This window comes from Mytilus trossulus, chromosome 7, assembly GCF_036588685.1.
Source record: "Mytilus trossulus isolate FHL-02 chromosome 7, PNRI_Mtr1.1.1.hap1, whole genome shotgun sequence".
NCBI classification, from domain to species: Eukaryota; Metazoa; Mollusca; class Bivalvia; order Mytilida; family Mytilidae; genus Mytilus; species Mytilus trossulus.
The window spans coordinates 15,401,248-15,417,051 of NC_086379.1; the positions used below are offsets into that span (position 1 = coordinate 15,401,248).

The following is a 15,804-nucleotide window of genomic DNA, read 5'->3' on the forward strand; positions in this document are numbered from 1 at the left end:
AGATAGTAATTTTTGATAAGTTAAGACATGATTATTGGTAAGGACCTTGGTATTGCTTCTTTTGCAATGGAACGTTTTGTTTGCTTCCTTGTTCTATTTTCTGCCACAAGGGCGACAGTTACTCCGAATCTTTGTTGCTCAAAACATTCATTAACAGCTGATCTTCACCAGGTCACTGGATCATACGTCAACGGTACTCCTTCTACTCTGGAGGTAAGTTATTTGTCGAATCACTCGTGAAAGTATAAACTGATAACATGATAGAAAAAATAGAAAGAAAAAAATAATTATCTTAATTGAAAGTGTAAAACTTGGTTGGTTGATAATATATTATAATTCCAGCTCCTGTGGAGAGAAGAGTAAACATTACATTATGTACAGGTATAACACATTCCCGCGTCTTTCTTTAAACTAAAAGTTAATTGTCTGTTGGCAAAACTTGAAATGTTTATGGTGTATTTCATGCAAGAATTTGAAATATGTAAGAAAAAAAAAAACAAATGTCTAAATTTTTAACATTGTCAATTTGAATTTTCGGTTTCAATTTCACGGTCTTTTCCCAGTACTGAGAACTTTTGATCAAGGGATGGAAATCAGCTCCTGCTTCAGTTAAACAATCCGATATCTGGCTGCTGGTTTTAATCCATGTGACTGTGATGTCACCAAGACTAACACTTTCTTTGATGCTAGCTAAATCTAAACACAGCCGTTTCTCAGAAATAAAACGTTTTGTTGAGTGAATGTTTTGACACAGAGAATCGTTGTCTGTGAAACACTTGATTGAAATAGATTCTCCTGCATTTGATTTTATAATTTCTTGAAGAATGCTCCTTACAAAATAGCAAGCATCTAGTCCATCAACAAGTGATAAAGCTTCCGCAGCTAGAGTACTTTAACAACTCGTCTGATTTTCTTTGAAGACCAAGACATTGGGCAATTTCTTCCATTTTGTCCGCGTAGAAATATCACATATTCACCGGCAGGGTACAGTAATACCAAAAAGTATAATTTCCACCCATTGCGTTTTACTTTTTGAGAGTCAATCTTAATTGGTTCTTAAATTAAGATATTACTGCAAACGCGTGTTATTTTTTTTTTTATCTCGAGGGAATGAGCATATAATATAATTCGAACTATTATTGACATTGGCACAATGATAGCTCGAAGAAGATTATATGTTGTCTCGACTGACTAAAGTTCTTTTTAAAATAATTCATTTTTGTTTGAAGATTTGTTCGTAGAAATTTTCCTTTGACCAATTATGAATTTAAAACTAGTTTTGATAAACATACTAACTACCGCCAAACAAATGAGATTAAAGAATATAACCACCTTTGACCAAATGATATTTAAAGGAAACAGTAGTATGACGCAGTTGGAAACTCATTAATCGATAGAAAAAAAACCAAATACGGGTTACAAACTAAAACTGAGGGAAACGCAAGTCGTTGCATTATGAAAACATTATAGTGTCATTCTTTTTATTACATGTTTCATGACGTTACATTATAATGAGATTCTTTCCCCAATTGTTTCATGACGTTACATTATAATAAGGTTCTTAAAGCACCATGATGTAACTTTATAATGTCATTATTCCTTCCACGAGATACATGACGTTACATTATAATGACATGCTTTCTTCATGTTTAATGATGTAACATTTTAATGACTTTCATTCTTCCACGGGATACATGACGATACATTATATTGTTTTTTTTTGTCTTATGAGCAAAACGACGGGTGCCACATTTGGAGCTGCATATATTATGTAAACTTCCGGAGCACCTGATATCACCCCAAGTTTTTGGTCGGGTTTGAGTTGCTTAGTCTTTAGCTTTCTACGTTGTGCCTTGTGTCTTGCATTTTTGTCTGATTTATCTTCTTTCTTTTTTTTTTATCTTTTTCAGCAATTGCGTTGAAAGTTTTTTTTCGATCTATGAGTTTGAATGTTCCTCTGGTATCTTTTGCCCCTCTTTTACATGACGTTACATTATGGTGATCTAGATTTCTTTTCTTATTTGAGACCCAAATAATACATATGCAAATATAAGGAAAAAGTCCGAGTCGGTCTTTTCCCTGCCATATTTAAAACTCAAATATCTCGAAAAGGAGCTCAATGACCTATCAATTTTTTAGTTTTTTTTTTCCTTTACTGATGCTCTTTTGGCTTATTGTATCAAATTTGAATTCTTGATTTTTAAATTTCACCTATAAAGTACATCCATTAATGACATTACATAAGGAAGTTTTTTTTTCAAATGTTTCTTAACGTAACGCTATAATTTCATTCGTTCTTTCACGTTCAAGAAATAATACCATTACAATGTTACGTCAATTAACATACGAATGAAGAAATCCATTAAATTGTAACTTCCTGCAACATGAAGAAAAAGAATGCTATTACGATTGTACGTCATAACATAGGTTGAGAAAAAAATATCGTTATAACTTAACTTCATGTATCTCTTGGATGAAAGAATGCCATTAATTATGATGTCATATTTCTCATAGAAGAAAGAAAAATACATCCTCATGTGACTTCTTTTAATATTTGGAAAAAAGTATGGTATTACAATGTATTCTGTCTTCCACATGATACATGACGTTACATTATGATAACATTCCTTCTTCATCATTTTAATGATGGTACATTTTGATGTATTTCTTTATTCCACAGGTTTCAATGAAGTTATATTATGACTACGATAATTTGATGATGAAAATGGAACGACAAGATGGTACAACTATCGTGCAGGATTTTAATCACGTGAGTATACGAACAACACAAAGCCTTTAACGACAACACGTAGCTCTCACTGATTAACATTTTCATTTTACAAAAATACGAAAAATTGTTAAAAAGCGTTTCAAGTTGGCGTTTGTTTTTGTTGCAGTTCAGTGTGTCTGCTGTTTCGATGTTTTCCTCTTATAATTGACAAGTGTTTATCGATTTTGCTTTGTGACCGATTTGTTTTTTGCTAAGTCGATTGGTGATTAATTAACAGCGGTATACTACTGTTCCTTCATTCAAGTGTTGAATATATAATACAGATTAAGTCTTGTGTTTCATTTTAGAAAAAGCAGTATACACTGTCTAGAAAATCATGTAGTAAAAATGACTTACCTAATGGATCAAATATGCAGCCACCATGCATACAAAGTGAGTATATATAATGGTCTTTTTTGTAAAAGTGTATTATTTTGGATTTTCTGTCTTTTGATACTAGCAATTGTAACATATCTACGCGTATTAATAAAAAAAAAGAACTACACAAATTTACAATCGTCAAAAAACTATTCAGACTTGATTACCAATCTTTTTTTTAACTAGGCAATGCTACATACAGAGGAAGGAATACTATCGGTGATGACGTAGCTTATGACGTGGACACATGGTTTATTGAGAGCTCCTCATGGGGAAACCTCACAGTATCTGTATTGTCACATGATTGTACCCTGGTAGTGCAAGGAATCAGTACAAATGCAAACAATGGTTAGTTTTTCTCTCATTTCAGTTTATCGTTAACTGGTTTAATAATTTCAACATTTTAATTGCGAACTTCCCTTTTTTCAGCCGTTATATACCCTTTGGTCCATGGTTTGATGATTTCAACATTTTAATTGCGAACTTCCCCTTTTTCAGCCGTTACATACCCTTTGGTCCATTGTTTGGTGTTTAAATATCTTAATTGAAACGTAACGCTAGTGCATGTTCATGATATACGGACTTCGTGAGAATGATGCTCCTAACACTAAATTAGGTCAATAAGACTTTTAAGGAAGAAAGTCTGAATTTAAAAAAAAACAAACACTAGATTGAATTTCAGATCACTATCACGAATTGATTGGCCAATATAAAATAAATGAGCGTCTCAACTCTGAACGACATGTTGGTCTTAGAACTTAAGATTCCAGAATAGTGGTCGTTTCTGTTATTTAACAATCATGTCCTATACCAGATATGACATTTTCACTGCATAAATAGCAGGCGACGTTTGCCCTGTCGGCGCATTTAGTATCGCTCCTGTACGAGATAGAGCGTTTCCCACGTTTTTGTTTGCTATCTTGATTTGTCTTTGAAATTCACGGTGTAGACTTGAAACGGACTTTTCGTTTTTTTTTGGTGTTCCTGAATAAACGAGTTCAGGATTTGACTTTTCGCGATACCTAAATTGATAAATTAGATATTTACTTCGGTAAACTAGTTTTGCCTTTATCAAATAAACACAGTCTGTCTATACAAATTCTGGTCTATATATTACCTAGACCATGCGCTGTTTGTTATTGTTGTTCGTGTCTCTGTTTATACATTTGTTTTTAAACCATACACAATACCTTTTGAAGCACAAATCTATCAAACACTTCTAATCATGTTAGTTATTATTTAGAATTTAGGAAAGAACAAATTTAATCGTATGGTACTACACAAATGTGTTTTCGTCTTCTGATGCAATTCAGTCCACCAGCTTGTGAGGTATCTAACTGATAAATTATCTTACTTGATATGATTTGTAAATGATAAGTTAACTTTGTTTATGTGAAATCAGTTCATATCTTTTTCAGTTGTGTCGCAAACAACAATATTTTACCACAACGTACAATATACAACTCTAGAGGCAACAACATTCCAGGTACCACAGAATTGTTCAGAGAGCTGAACAATTAAACATAGCATATTTAAAATAAACGCATATTAACTTGTGGTGTGTTCTGTTCATATAATTTGCCTTTACATACTTATGGTGTTACCAAATTAACTCAAATAAAGGCAACAGCAGGATACCGCTGTTCAAAAGTCATAAATCGATTGAGAGAAAACAAAATCCGGGTTACAAACCAAAACCACATCAGCTATAAGAAAAAAACAAAGAAACAACAGAAACATTTAAGTGCAAAAAAAAACAAAAAACACATGTTTCCTAGTCATATGATATGCTTTTACATACCATTGACTAATATTATTTGAACATTTTGTATTTTCCCAACTACACCTCCCAATGATATCACCAGCCCAGTAGTTAGCACGTCTGTGGTGAAATGAATTATCATTGATATAGTCATAATAATTATAAGTTAACTGTTTACAAAACATAATTTTTTTTAAATACTAAGGTTTTTCTATCTCCGGAATAGATAACCTTATCTATATTTGGCAAAACTTTTAGTTAATTTTGGTCCTTAATGCTCTCCAACTTCGTACTTTATTTAGCCTTTTTAACATATTTTTATTCGAGCACCACTGATGATTCTTTTGTAGACGAAACGTGCGTCCGGGGAAAATACAAAAAAAAAAGGAAAATCACAAAAATACGGAACTTACAGGAAAATCAATTCAAAATTTAAATCCTGGTAGTATCTTTGATGAGTTTATTCACTTGTATTTGATAGAGATTTCTAACACGTCTCTAGAGTATACCATTTTGCTTTTAATTCTTTCGTTATGAATCAATGAGTGTTTATTATATTTATACGGAATTTTCTATAGCTTGATACATCTCTGCTGGTGGTCTACCAGTCCCAGTATAGTCAGCTTAGTACAGTTGGATCTTCTATACTGATATGATTTATAACTATCATTTCCAAAATTGACCGTTTATAAATTTCAAAGTAAAGAAAAAATAAGGTTTCAACTTATTCTGGCAAAGTTGACCTAAGATGGATTTGGCTATTTTTTTGTATGTCCTTTTGGTCGATATCAATAACAACAGAAGTACACATGATTAAATGTCTTGCCTGCTGAAATTCTCATAATTCAATTTATTTTGAATTTCTTTGATAAATTGTAAGAGGTCACTGTAGATATAATACGTTTCATTCCATACAATTTTATTTAAATATGTACAATAAAATATTCATCAGATAATATCTGACGTCACATTATCATCAGAGGCAATTCAACATAAGTACAAACACAACAATTCTATAGCATTGGTCACACTCAAATATATTATTTCTGTATATGTTTATCTGGTATGATTTCCAATGAGACAAATATCCAAGTGAGTTGAAATGAAGTGATTTTTAGAAACTATGATTAAAACATTAGTGCATGTTCTTTTCTATAATTTCCAAAACACAAAAATTGTGTATTTCCCCATAATTGAAAAGAAAATGATTTTGTATACAAATTGCATTTCTCTTCAATAATTTTCTACTTGCTATTTTTTTCCATTTGGGTATAATCTCCCTCATATTGCGATGACAACTTCATATAATGAAATAATCTCAACGATTTTCACAACATAATTTATATTTTATAAATAAGTAAGCCCTATATAACAGTTTCTGGTCATCATGTACGTATCTGAAAATAAATTTACAAAAAGTGAATTTATTTACACTGTGGTGACAACGAAAAGTAAAATAGCAAATATAACGAAATCCGAGTTTTGTCGCAGAAAGCTCGACATAGGGTTAGTGATACGGCGCCGGCGGCGTTAGCTTTCTTCTTAAACGCTTTACATATTAGAACGTGGAAGACCTGTATGCTTCATACTTTGGATAGAGATGCCACATGTAACGAAGTTTCCGTCAGTCACATGTCCAATGTCCTTGACTTCATTTTCATGGTTCAGTGACTACTTGAAAAAAAAGTTAAGAATTTTTGTAATGTTAAATTCTCTTATTTTAAGTAATAGGATAACTATATATTTGGTATGTGCTTACAAGGTCCTCATGCCTGTCAGACAGTTATCACTTGACCTCTTCCTCATTATATGGACCAGTGAACAAGGTTAAGTTTTGATGGTAAGTCGATATCTCAGATACTATAAGCAATAGGTCTATTATATTCGGTGTATGGAAGGACTGTAAGGTGTACATGTCCAACTTACAGGTTCAACGACATACTATTTTTTTAAGTCGTGTATACATTTGCCAAAACCACGAAATTAGATATCCAAGAAAATGCAAGTTTTCATCTAAAATAGATTAATACACAGTAACATATCTGTTATAATTGTGGCTTATGATAATGCAAATTGAGATTTTTTCTCATATGTGCCATTTCTTGTTATTGACTGTTTCTGTGTATTAGAAGTTAAAGAGAAAATATAAAAAAAATAGTTTAACTGTTACTTACTAATGACAATGTTTTGGTCGTGTCATCACTGACTCAGAGTATGGGTGTATACTGATATCTGCTGTGGTATATGACATAGCAGTGTAACCTAAAAAGTAAAATGAATCATCGAATGTAGCAGACATTAGATATGAATATGTATAAAGTAACTGCTTAGAAATATGCCATATAAAAAAAAACAACAAATAAAAAGTAAAAAGTAAAATAACAAAAATACCGAAATCTGCATCCTTATTTTCCGTGACTGCAACATAGGAAAAATTTGTTGTTGCATTACTATGGACTCAATCAACTATGTATTGTTAAATATTTTAACGATTACGCACAGTATTATCATTATTAAGACATACTGTAAAGTTAAAATAGAGAATTGAAAAGGGGAATGTGTCAAAGAGATAAACAACCCTATCAAAGAGCAGAAAACAGCCAGCAATGGGTCTTCAACACAGCGAAAAAATCCAACAACCGGAAGCGTGTTTCAACTGGCCTCTATACAAATAGGTTTACTAGGTTAGTAATAATGGATGTCATACTAAACTCCAAAACATACAAATGAACTAAAATTTAAAATCATACAAGACTAACAATTGCCCGAGGCTCCTGACATAGTACGGGCGCAAACATGCGGCATGATAACATTATTATATGGAGGAGAAAATTGTAAGACAGTTGTCTTCTGGACTTTTTCAGAAACTAGATAACTGGTATGAATGTAATACAAATTGAAATATTTGCTGTACCTCCTTCAAATGTTCCATACTCAATCTGTGAAACCGGCCAGCAATCTGGTGTAGTTACAGAGCGAACAACTGTCACATTGGTACTGGGTATTACATATTTCCAGATCTGAACTTCTAAATTGTTATCCGGCGGCCCAATTGATCGTTGCGCAATCAGGTGTGCATCATCTGTTAATAATTGGACAATATTATATACAAATATCTAAATAAAGTTTGCATTGCTACTATTCAGTTATTTTCATGAAATTTTATTAGTTTATTAGTTGTTATTTGGTATACGTAAAGAAGCGATGCTATATTTGCTGTAAACTAGTTATCAATAACAAAGGAATTATTTCGATTCAAAATGACACACTGCTTTAGTATCTTAAACCATAAACTTGAGTCATGTCTTATAGTTATGTCAAGGTAGACCTTATCATGTACTTCAGTGGTCGTTCTTGATATTCCACTACAACAACAAACGTCTATGTTGACTGAAACTTTTACTACTACAATTGCAACTTATTCTACTAATACTAACTGTGGCTAATTGTACTACTACAACGTATTCTACTAATACTAACTGTGGCTAATTGTACTACTACAACTTATTCTACTAATACTAACTGTGGCTAATTGTACAACTACTACTTATACTACTAATACTAACTGTGGCTACTTGTACTACTACAACTTATTCTACTAATACTAACTGTGGCTACTTGTACTACTACAACTTATTCTACTAATACTAACTGTGGCTAATTGTACTACTACTACTTATACTACTAATACTAACTGTGGCTACTTGTACTACTACAACTTATTCTACTAATACTAACTGTGGCTACTTGTACTACTACAACTTATTCTACTAATACTAACTGTGGCTACTTGTACTACTACAACTTATTCTACTAATACTAACTGTGGCTACTTGTACTGCTACTACTTATACTACTAATACTAACTGTGGCTACTTTTACAACTACTACTTATTCTACTAATACTAACTGTGGCTACTTGTGCTACTACAACTTATTCTACTAATACTTACTGTGGCTACTTGTGCTACTACAACTTATTCTACTAATACTAACTGTGGCTACTTGTACAACTACTACTTATTATACTAATACTAACTGTGGCTACTTGTACAACTACTACTTATTCTACTAATACTAACTGTGGCTACTTGTGCTACTACAACTTATTCTTCTAATACTTACTGTGGCTACTTGTGCTACTACAACTTATTCTACTAATACTACTGTGGCTACTTGTACAACTACTACTTATTCTACTAATACTTACTGTGGCTACTTGTACAACTACTACTTATTCTACTAATACTTACTGTGGCTACTTGTACAACTACTACTTATTCTACTAATACTTACTGTGGATACTTGTACTACTCGGTGATATATTACTTCTATACATTCTTCAAAATTTCTAGTACTGCTCTCTAGTTTTTCATCTTTGAGTTTTTTCCTAATGAAGGATTTCAGTTCTTATCTGTAATTTACATGTAGTTTATACTTACTTGGTATACATTGATCTTGTATTGGTACCGTCAGTTTCTCTACAGAACATCGTCCTAGATCTATTTTATAAGTTTTACCCTGAAAATATGTCATTACTCGTATTACATACATGTATTGGTATATAAATTCGATGATTGTTCTTTAATAATGAAGATAACGATCAGTACTGTACATAAAAGAAGTTTAAAGGAGATGTGCATTCTATCGCAAATTCTTTTTGTCATTCTTAAATAAAACATATAATCGACAGTGTGTTGACTAGTTCCACTAAGTAGACCGTCGCTCCCTCATGGCTGCAATGTACTCTCATTTTTATTTTATTTGAGACAAATTAATGAATTTTGCAAATTCCCAATTTTTCTACGAACATGCAATTTTGTTTACAAAATTATCCTTTTTCTTGTATGTTTGTGTGAAAAGTGAGCACGTGCAAGTACCATAACAATATGTTTCAAAGGGGCTCTTCAACATTTCTTTTAATTGTTAAGTTGGTACATAGTGACATGTGCTCTTTGTTTGCGGTTCCAAAAACTAGGTAAAATATACTCTTTGTTCGTGTCGTCGTGGGTATAAAAAACTGATTGTTCTTAATTTTTTCGATATTCAACTTTAAAAAGACTTAATTCGAAATTTACATGAAAAATGTTTGACATATAACAAATATTCAAAGGAGCATTGTAATGTGCATGGTAAGGGCCGATTTTGGCCTCAAATTTTTCAGATTCATATACCGAGACTTTCGACACTTTTTTTAAAAACACTCAAGTGTCTATTTCAATTGATTCGGTTAGTTTTTGTACAAGATTTTAACTGATTTAGTCATTAAAAACGCTCTGATTCAAGCTTAATTATGAAACATCTATCAAATATGCAAAAAAAACCGTCACTTTTCAGATGCTTTTTTCAAAAATTAAATTGGACGCATCCGTGTTCATCGCCAACCTTTATATATGTTATGTATTACCATCAAATACATCTAACATTTCAATATTATGAATGAACACGAATGCGGCCACCTTCGTCTAAGACGGAAACCATCTAAAATTTAACTGAAATGCTAAAATAGTGAAGATTTCAGTAATTTAGCATGACTTCATGATGCTAGTACCCGATATATGTGCATTGTATCGTAAAAAATAGCCCGTATTTATGAAGCAGTACCATTATACTTCCCAATAAACAGCCAAAAGATTACATGTTCACAATTTTGTAAAACTGCTATATTTTGGGGCCAAATAGGGGACTTACTGAACCTACTTCTTTAAGAAAGAAAAAAACTTATGCCTTTTCTTTACTGTGCTTCAGAATAGCTAAACTTAATGAACTTTAAATTTGTCCTATCTTATACGATGTTTTATCCACAAGCGTTGTAAAGGTCATGTCCTTACATGGTGATAATCCACAATCTCAGTGTGTGTGAAGGTCATATTCTCACTCAAGGTTACAATCGTATCAGTTCGCGTCATTTTTCTGTGATAATCAAAGTACAAATGGACTCTTCTCTGAAAAAAAATAATATTGTAGGACCTAGATATTATCCAGACTAGAGCATCCAAATGGGACAAATTATGCGTATAAAAAATCTAAAGTGTGTTCAAGTTCTAGCAGGATCTAAGAGTACATACATGATAGTACAGTCCGTTCATGCATTCATATTGCATCATGACTCAATTAACTACTTATGTATACTTTTGATAGCACGACTTTTCTTTTATATCATTTGGTTCATGTTACCTTATCATTCGTGTTCTATATGGCGTGTTATGGACTGTTGTAGCTTCGTTTTCATCTTATGGCTATATTGGTATCTGTCTTTTTGAGCTTATAGTTTTATAAAGCTTTTTATTCAGCCTATGGTATCTTTTTACCTTTTATTAACATCTCGAAAACGTCTAGAACATTAGGCTAGTCTATTTGTATATAATATTGTCCAATCATTAACAGAAGATGCACAACTGATTGCGCAACGATCAATTAGGCCGCCGGATAACAATTTAGAAGTTCAGATCTGGAAATACGTGATACCCAGTACGATGTGGTAAGAGTGCCAATGACACAACTCTCCATCCAAGTCCCAATTTGTAAAGTAAACCATTATAGGTCAAATTATGGTATTCAACACGGAGCCTTAGCTCACATCGAACATCAAGCTATAAAGGGTCCCAAACGGGAGATGATAGTCTTGTCCTATTGTTGTTTATTTCTGTTTCATTTTGTCTGTTGTTGAGAGTTGTCTCATTAGCAATTATACCACATCTTCTTATTATTACATTTAGTATATCGTCATGCTTGCGAATTAAATGTCTTCAGCATGACGTTAAATCCCTTTTCGGGTATATTTCTATTCATAAATTAAACGAAAATAGGGATATTCAATTGTTTACTAATGCATAACATACAATTCCGGGGCGCTCGCCTTTCAGTGCCAAGAGCAAAGCAATGACGCCGTTTTCTAAATTATATCTATGTCTCTGATCAAATCAACTGGCTATAGATATAGGAAGATGTGGTGTGAGTTCCAATGAGACAACTCTCCATCCAAATAACAATTTATAAAAGTAAACCATTATTAGTCAATTTACGGCCTGCAACGCGGAGCCTTGGCTCACACCGAACAACAAGCTATAAAGGGCCCTAAAATGACTAGTGTAAAACCATTCAAACGGGAAAACCTTTTACATCCTTTGATCTCTGTTGGAGAATTGTCTCATTGACAGTCGGCATATTCTTATTTGTGTATTCTAAAATATCTGTTCGTAAATCATATTTATAGGAACTAACGTATGTGTCTGTATGCCTTTTTATAGAGAGTGGATTTTGTAATAAATTAACAAATAACCTAGTTTTTGTAAGTTTTAAAGTTGAAGATAAAAAATGTAATAATTACGTCAAAGAACTCTTTGTGGTTTGTCTGTAAATTAATCAAGCCACCGGTAACATCCATTTCTGTTTGAAAAACAGGAGGTACACAACATGTCCCTGATACTGAGGATGTTAAGCACTCGACAAAAATTACAACTAGTATGGGAAACATCATTACAATAAAGTTTCTGTAGTAATACAAAATAGGTCACTTTATCAACCAAACAAGGCCTAAGATTTTAGTGCCACAGAAGTATATGTTCTTCAGTACAAGGACAATCATGACAAGTTAATAAACTACGTCATACATTTATATGTGCATGGTAACATTTCTTAACCTTTGACGCCCAATTCAAAATATGCCTAGTGACCGAATTAAGACTATCAATGAAAAGTGCTCACAAAATATAGAATTGTTATTATTCAAAATGTCAACTCATTCTTGGTAACTAAAAAACTTTCTTCTGTCATCATGCATATCAAATGGATGTTACACGCGTTAAGATTTGTTTTCTTCATATTTACCTTAATTTTGGGATAAGGAACTTTACACAAGATAAATAATTATTTACTTTGCTTTGAAAATACAAAACAGTACCTTTTCCTTTCGTGTATTATAATCAAGCACAAGGTTATTTCACCGGCAAAGTACAACCAGAGGCGGATTTAGGGGGGGGGCTAGGGGGCCCGCCCCCCCCCCTTTTAGGGGAAAAAAATAGTTGCTTATATAGGGAATCACTGAAGCGTGACTAGAGCGGGCCCCCTCTTAGGTCAGTCAGTGGGCCCCAACTTATGAATTTTTTTAGATCCGCCACTGACAACCGACTTACTAGTAACCGAACTTATCTAGAACCCGTGGTACAATAAAAGAGGGGGGACAAGGGGTATAACTGTTATGCTGTTATAGGGCAAATTCATTCTTTGTTATCTGTTATATATGTTTGGGGGGTCTCATTGGGGGTTCTGAACTCGGATCCCGCTTACTGTCTTGTCAGATTCCCGTATCCCGCTTATACTATATTATGTGTAAGCAATACTCATTTTTTTTGTAATTTCCCGTGTCCCGCAAGACATCATTTCCCGTTATCACTGCACAATAATTTGACTTTACGTGTCTCGCTTACAAAAAATCGGCAATCCCGCGTCACGCTTAGACCCCAATGAGACCCACTATAGCTATGTGAGAGACAACCTCATCATGAAAAAATTAAATAATTTTATGTAAAATTTTATACTATTATATTGTAGCGTTTACTATTGTTATTTATTATAATGTTTTTGAACACCCTTTTTAAAATTTTAGACAAACTGAGGATTCTATTTTTTATGGAATTCTAATATTTTTTTTTATTTCTAGCATTTTTATCATTAAGTTCAAGACTCAAGGTTATATACTCAGCAAAATATAGTCTCTTTAGAAACCAATCATAACATAATTTCACACATGTGTCTCAAAACAGACACGATTTTCTAAAACAACCAGTGTGAGAACTAGTATTCATGGAAATTAAGAAGAATCCTCAGTGCTGTTTTTTATTTTGTATTATTGTTATGTTTTTTTGCGAATGATACAAGTGTGGACGCAGATCAGTGTGGATAGTATGTTTGTTGCTAATGATATCAAACCCAGGGTGCAGATCCTTCCACTGTTTTTTTTATTGTAAGATAATGTACAACCATGGCCAAAAGCATATCACAAGTTACAATTTGTTTTATAAAATAACACCCCTATATGGCACGCCTGAACCACTTTTATAGATAATCCTAAATGATCTCAGATAAACCAGGATTTTCTCAGATAAAGTACGATTATCTCATTTTTTTACATTAAGCTTAGATAAACCGGGATTATCTCGATTTTTTTTCCAGATAATGCCGGTTTATCTCAGAATTTTCAGATAAACCGGGATTTTCTCCAGATAATGGATTTTCTATATTTTCTCAGATAAACTAGATTTTTTTCGAATTTGAATTAAGCTGAGATAATCTTAGTTTATCTGAGATAAACCGGGATTATCTGAGAAAATCCGGGATTATCTGAGAAAATCCGGGATTATCTGAAAATTCTGAGAAATTTGATTAACTGAAAAAAAGGAGCCAATAGAAAGTCACGACACATTGGAAGAAAATTGTTTTTTTTTGTCAATTAGATAATCTAATCATGATGATGGCAACTGCCCAATACCTGAAATATTTATTACCTTACAACTTCATTATATTGTTTATTGGTTTGTTATTTAACGACACGTGCGACTGCCCAGTGCAATGTTAACCATTAAACAAACGCTGTTGGGTGTTTGATCGGTTCATTTTTATTTATCCAACTTTTTAAAAACTATATGTAGTACAGGTAAAAAAAGTTGGATAGATGAGATCAAAGGTAATCAAGAACAAAGGGTTTTTTTTTAAATTAGAGTTTGGGTTGAAAAATAAGAGTGAAAATTATACCCGGATTAAATTTTCTGTAGTATTATTTAGCATAGCATGTTAAAATGTGCAACTGACATTTAATTTTCATCCTCGTTGAAGTAGGTGGATGATACTGCATCAGTGTAGTGATATACGTTGATCTGTCCTTGCTGTAGTCTATCCTTTAAGTTGGGTCAGTCTGTTGTCTATGTAGCTGCGGAACCGTAGCTCATAGGTCCTTATGTTATTTTTTGACTATTTGCGGACCATAGATGGTTCGGCAGCTATTGTCTATGTAGGTTTAGGGGCGTTTCCATGATATTTGAAAGAGGGGGCGGGGAATGAAAAAAAACGGCAATTATTTTTCTCTGCCGAGAAATTCCAAACATACGGTATAAGGCGTTACTAAACATTTCAATAGTCCTAGGCCAGGATTTTATGAATGAAAGGCGTAATTATGGTTGTCCTGGTAGAGGGTCCATGAGGAAGCTCAAAAGCTCCTGGGTTTCAACAATTAGCATCAAATTATGAAGAAGCTATACTTATAAATATCTCTCTATTTTAGATAAGATTCTGGTTTCTTTGAACAATTATACATGATACAAGACAAACAAACACTGAAGTATAAAGTTCGTTCGTTTTAAATATTGTCGGATTTGATATGGAATACACGATTGAATATGGAAAATTGACTTAAATGTACAACAGTGCTAAATTAAAGCAATCTTGTCACTGTCTAGTTCCGATAGGTGGTACCAACTAATGGATATTGAAACAATATGATACTACCAAAGGCTATCAAAATTGGGAAGTAAAAATGCTGCTTTTCTGTAAGTCGTCGAACCCCTGATTTGTGGGTTTCTTCTGTATAAAAGATGAAATATTTATTTATTATCTAAAATATACTATAAAACTTACTATCGCCTATTTATATATATTTTTTTAAATAGTATAAAAACATACAGGAACAAATTTACTGTCAAATTTTAGAAAGACACCTTACTATCACTAAACAAACAACCCAATAATTAACAAAAATAAAAAGTTGGCTAAATGAGAATACCTTATTTTAAAAAGTTGGACAAATGAGAAGACATCGTTTGATCGCCACATTTTGCATAGAATTAGATCTAAATTTTTTGCAACTTGTATCTTTATTTTTGTTCTAAGAACACATTTC

At 32.7% G+C, this 15,804-nt stretch overlaps 2 protein-coding genes across 2 annotated transcripts; one reads left to right on the forward strand and one right to left on the reverse strand.

The window, feature by feature from the left end:
* The first annotated feature begins 27 nt into the window (after nt 1-27).
* LOC134726192 (uncharacterized) lies at nt 28-4,704 on the forward strand. Its single transcript, XM_063590592.1, has 5 exons — nt 28-213; nt 2,681-2,770; nt 3,079-3,163; nt 3,335-3,496; nt 4,567-4,704. The coding sequence occupies exons 1-5, from the start codon at nt 28-30 to the stop codon at nt 4,659-4,661; spliced, it is 618 nt and encodes a 205-aa protein (XP_063446662.1). The 3' UTR covers nt 4,662-4,704.
* Nucleotides 4,705-5,968: 1,264 nt separating this feature from the next.
* On the reverse strand, nt 5,969-12,398 carry LOC134726847 (uncharacterized). Its single transcript, XM_063591250.1, has 6 exons — nt 12,241-12,398; nt 10,742-10,855; nt 9,353-9,431; nt 7,825-7,992; nt 7,085-7,172; nt 5,969-6,307 (listed from the first exon to the last, which is right to left on the reverse strand). Coding segments are annotated over exons 1-6 (600 nt in total). The 5' UTR covers nt 12,391-12,398; the 3' UTR covers nt 5,969-6,306.
* Nucleotides 12,399-15,804: the final 3,406 nt, after the last annotated feature.

Bases quoted from the DNA above. Each gene is read 5' to 3' on its own strand.
- LOC134726192 (XM_063590592.1), top strand. From the start codon at position 28: ATGATTATTGGTAAGGACCTTGGTATTGCTTCTTTTGCAATGGAACGT. The intron at 2,771-3,078 runs GTGAGTATACGA...GTTTCATTTTAG, and splicing joins TCGTGCAGGATTTTAATCAC to AAAAAGCAGTATACACTGTC. The intron at 3,164-3,334 runs GTGAGTATATAT...TTTTTTAACTAG, and splicing joins GCAGCCACCATGCATACAAA to GCAATGCTACATACAGAGGA.
- LOC134726847 (XM_063591250.1), bottom strand. From the start codon at position 12,390: ATGATGTTTCCCATACTAGTTGTAATTTTTGTCGAGTGCTTAACATCC. The intron at 9,432-10,741 runs GTAAGGACATGA...ACATATTTTCAG, and splicing joins AGATTGTGGATTATCACCAT to GGTAAAACTTATAAAATAGA. The intron at 7,993-9,352 runs GTAAGTATAAAC...AATTATTAACAG, and splicing joins ACAAGATCAATGTATACCAA to ATGATGCACACCTGATTGCG.